This window comes from Thrips palmi, unplaced genomic scaffold (genome assembly GCF_012932325.1).
Source record: "Thrips palmi isolate BJ-2018 unplaced genomic scaffold, TpBJ-2018v1 HiC_scaffold_17, whole genome shotgun sequence".
NCBI lineage: Eukaryota > Metazoa > Arthropoda > Insecta > Thysanoptera > Thripidae > Thrips > Thrips palmi.
In genome coordinates this window covers 7,974,154-7,978,425 of record NW_023144626.1, presented here as the reverse complement: position 1 = coordinate 7,978,425, position 4,272 = coordinate 7,974,154, and the positions used below count along the sequence as shown (strand labels likewise).

Below are 4,272 nucleotides of genomic sequence, written 5' to 3'. Positions count from 1 at the left end.
GGAATATCACCGGGGGGAGGCGATCGCCCCCCCCCCCTCTTAAACCGCGCCTGCTCGTCGCTCCCCTCCAGGACGCCCTAGCAGTGCGATAAAGACAGCAGCTGACGAAGCGCGTATCGTGCAAGCACGGAGTGGACTCATTCCGCACATTCCGCACGGCGTTTCCGCCGCCTTGTCGCCGGCTGCTGCACACTGAATATCCGAGTCGTCGTCGCTCTGTCTCTGTCGCACTCATGGGGCGTACCGCACAGGTGCGAGACAGTCAGAGCGACGAAAGCGACTCTCGGACGGAATCAGTCCGCTGGCGACTCGACCCATGGTTGCGGTGCGGGGGTCGCGGGGCCGGGGAATGGTGGCAAGGGAAGGGGGTAGGGGGAATGGGAGGGAGAGATGAGACCCAACTGGACCCAACAACCACCCCACCCAACAACGCAAACGAACGCCGCGCAACAAGGCTTCGCGTTTTTACACGCCGTACAGCGTTATCCACACACGCCGCCATGAACCCAATCTATCTGCCCTGTATCTGCAACAGCCCATTCCATCCCGACGCTTCAACGCACGCCGCGGTAAAGCATGTAAGTTATAACATGGGCGCAGCCTAACCTCTCATCCGCTTGTCCATGTCCTCTCGTGCTACTGTGTGCTCTGTGTTTGCAGAGGCTGAACTCCGACCTGGAAGGCACCGGACTCGTGGCAAAGTCGCTTTACTGCAGTGTTTACCGCCAGGGCCAGGGGTCCATCCCGACGTACTGCGTGTGGAGTGCAATGCTGGCAAGTGAAGGGGCAAAACCAGAAGCCATCAATGATGTGGTTAAAAGAACCAAGGTTCGTGCAGTGTTTGCAATGTTCATTGTTGCATCGGTCTAGTTATTGGGGACTAACTGGCCGAGCAAGGGAAAGAGAAAAAAATGTGAAGTGATGTATCATTTTCCAAAATAACTCTGGTATCATGATTGTCTTTTGGTTTCTTGTTGCTCACCGTAAGATGAACTTTCAAACCCAAAGTTATGGCACCCACTGGTTCCTGAGTTATTGAAGTTTATAAATTGTCGCAAAGAACCAGAAAGTTGTCGAGACCTGAATTTTTTTTACAAGTTCTTAATTGATGTGCCTATCCTGTGGCAAAGCCAGATTGCCAATTTTTCTAAATTAAACAAGAGTCTATCTCAAAAAACAAAAAATTTAACCAAAATTTATTTCAAAATAGTAAAAAACAAAAAACATATTTTTGAAAACATTTTGCTAGCTATTAATTTATGTGTATTCTCAAATTTGGCTTTGCTAGTCTGTTTGCATGTCCACTGGGCTTTTAGATAAAAAATCACACACCCCCTAACTTTTTGGTTCATGGCGAGGAGAATATTTAGTGAACGACTAAAATCATACTTAAACCTCCATAACTTTAAAACGAATGGGGTTTGGGAGTCGTTAGGACCTTTAGGACACGTCTGCGGTTGTAAAATTTTTTCATAGTAAGCAACTAAATATCAAAAAACCAAAGCACTGCCACCAATACCTTGGATAGTTTTTTCACCATCCATATAGGAACCTTTATTTTGAGTGTTTGTTTGATGCAGGGACGGGGCTTGGTGATGCAGATGGGCACAATCACTATCCTACGAGTCAAGTGCCAAGCGACCTCTCCGTTAGCTGCCCCCTCTCAAGGGCTCTACTTTCATTAATATTGAAGATTACTTCAACTGCACCCGTCAAGTGATCTAGTGTATTTGTGAGTGCATCCCTTTAATTGGTGTTTAAATACAATGACAAATTATTGTTAATTTTGGTCTAGGTTCAAACCACTTTGAGGAGTTGATGAGCGGTCTATTGTGCCAACATACATAAATGCTTTCAATATTGTAATTATCCCGTTGCCCACTGCATTGTAGTGGCTGCGATTTTCATTCTTCTTGACAACGTGCCTCTCATACAGCTCTTGTGTGTTTTTATTTTATAACAAACACTTTTTTTGTGGTGTTAGAGATACTCTTTTTATTACCTCATTTATAATACACGTGAATCTAATTATACAAATTTACTTTCTGAAAATAATTATATGAATTAATTGTTTACTGCATTTCCAAAATTGGTTGTGCTTTCTGTACAGAAATTAATTATGCTAGCTAGAGGGACCGACGCACAGTCGGCCAGAAGACCGGTGGAGGCGGCCAAAATTCTAGACGCGTTTTGAGCTCCAGAGTCGCCAAGTGGGACCCGAACTCGTGTGACCCCACCGATAGATTCCTCGTTCGGAGAGCAATCCATTGGTGGGGTCATACGTTCGATTCGAGCCCCATTTGGCGACTCTGTAGTTCAAAACATGTCTAGAATTTTGGCCGCTTCTACCGGTCCTCTGGCCCACTGTGCGACATCGACGAGTGCGGGTTGAATCTGCCGGTCCAACCGCGGCCGGGTGCCTCGGCGTGCCTCGGCGCGTGCCGCCGTGTCTTCGACCTCCGCCTGCACGTCACGCCACGCGTCACGGCGTCACCCCGAGGCGGCGGCGTAGTGCCCTGTGCCTACGCCTCTTCGCGCCGCTTTGCGCCGCGTCACGAGGAGAGCTCCAGGATGCCGACGGCGCCACGGATGAGCTGCCGCCCCGCTGCAGAGTCGCTTTCGTCGCTCCGCCTCTCTCGCACTCATGGGGCGTCCCGTTGAGGCGCGAGAGAGACAGGGAGACGAAAACGACTCTCGGAACCAGTCTGCTCGATTCGATAGGTCGATGCTCGGCGGCTTGCGTAAGCGTGTGACTGACCCCACGCGTGCCTTGGTGCCATCCTGGAAGCGCACCAACCGGGGACGAGGACCGTGGTCACCTTGAAGGCGGACAAGACGCTGCCACGGGGCGTTCACCCTCGCCGTTGCGCTGCCCCGCTGCCTCGCGGCCTTGGGCTGTCCATCGCTAAGGGGATGCTGTTGCGAGGGGAGGGGGGCGGTCGCCGACCTGGTGCGGGGGAGGGGGTGGGGGTGGGGTTTATGGCCGTTTCGTCAACGCGTCGTCGTCCCAGGACATAATGCATGAAATGGGGACGCGGACCGCGCGGTGATGCGGCCGTGATGGGGCGCATTGTGCTGCGAGTACCGTCTGTCTCTCTCGCACTCGTGTGTAATCAGCCAGCAAGCCACGGCACGCAAGTCTCTCGATGGACCTGAGGGGCCAGGCCAGGTCAGGCACACCGTGGAAGCACATGTAGTTTGAATGTTATCCAACTCTGCAAACTCTCGTCCCGTGTCATCGCAATGCCTTGAAAAGCGAACTGCAACGTCTCTCTTCTTTTCCCTCCAATGGCGTTTTCGGCCAGAATCTCGGATCGCGTTCCTTTGGTTCCTTTCACTTTCGTCCAGGATTTCTCCTCCTTGGCTGGCCCGCCTGTCAAAGGCCGCGCGCTGCGTCGCGCTGCGTCGCGCTGCGGACTGAATGCTTTACAACCCCCGTTGTCTGGCCGTTGTCTCACCGTCACCAGGTCACCAGCGAGGCTGCTAACTAGCCAATGACGAGGTACACAGCCACGTACTACACAGCATTTGGCGCGACTTGCAGCATTCAGAGTGACTTTTCGCGGCAGAGTCGAATCTGCTCCCTGCACTGCAGCCCGATGACGTCACATAGTGTGTCAATGGCTCGATAAGCATCGCGGGGTGTGAAGGGTGTTTACAACAGGAAGGGTGCGAGACGCTGCGAGGCGCGATGAAGGCTGCGAAACAATGCCTCATTATCGCGCTGCTGTAAAATCGGCCGGCCACCCTTCTATCTATCAACCTTGGACGCCCCCAGCCCCACCACTACACCTGAAAAGGTGACTTCTTCGCCTCGCAGGGAGCCACCGGGCCGCGCGGGGCCCGCGTCGAAAAAAAATGGCTACAAAAAAAGGGAAACTCGTCGTCCTTTTGAGCCTTTTCATGAGGGCCCCGGCCCTGCCCGTTATATTGCCGATATTATGGGCCATCATTATGGAGGAAATTGCTTTTCAATCACGCTGCTCGCCCCCGAGTCCTCCGTAAACAATGGCCAGAAAGTTAAAACTTTTGAGAAAGGGGCTCCGTGGCACGCGGGGAGGAGGGGGTCGGGGAGAGGCCCTATTTGTTCTCTTGCGTGAATGAATGGTGCATGCTGCTTTGTATTAGTTCTACTGCACGTCCAGGCCAGGTCTGCCCAGTCCCTTTTCGATGTTAAACACCTTGCATTGTGCAGCGCGTCGCGTCGTCCAGGACGTCGTCCAGGGGTCCCCGGGGGCTGTCACTGTGTCCTCCTCGTTTTTGTGCCCCTCG

The 4,272-nt window shown here is 52.6% G+C and overlaps 1 protein-coding gene across 2 annotated transcripts; it reads left to right on the top strand.

Moving 5' to 3' along the window:
- The first annotated feature begins 360 nt into the window (after positions 1–360).
- On the top strand, positions 361–1,866 carry LOC117643453. 2 transcript variants are annotated; one of them, XM_034382370.1, is made up of 3 exons: positions 361–578; positions 661–774; positions 1,581–1,866. In XM_034382370.1, exons 1-3 carry the CDS (start codon positions 378–380, stop codon positions 1,683–1,685), a joined length of 420 nt encoding a protein of 139 aa, XP_034238261.1. In that variant the 5' UTR covers positions 361–377; the 3' UTR covers positions 1,686–1,866. The 2 variants fall into 2 exon arrangements, with proteins under 2 accessions (XP_034238261.1, XP_034238259.1); XM_034382368.1 differs by having other exon boundaries at positions 368–578; positions 661–828.
- The last annotated feature ends 2,406 nt before the right edge of the window (positions 1,867–4,272 follow it).

Bases quoted from the DNA above. Each gene is read 5' to 3' on its own strand.
- LOC117643453 (XM_034382368.1), top strand. From the start codon at position 378: ATGGGAGGGAGAGATGAGACCCAACTGGACCCAACAACCACCCCACCC. The intron at 579-660 runs GTAAGTTATAAC...CTGTGTTTGCAG, and splicing joins CGCACGCCGCGGTAAAGCAT to AGGCTGAACTCCGACCTGGA. The intron at 829-1,580 runs GTTCGTGCAGTG...TGTTTGATGCAG, and splicing joins ATGTGGTTAAAAGAACCAAG to GGACGGGGCTTGGTGATGCA.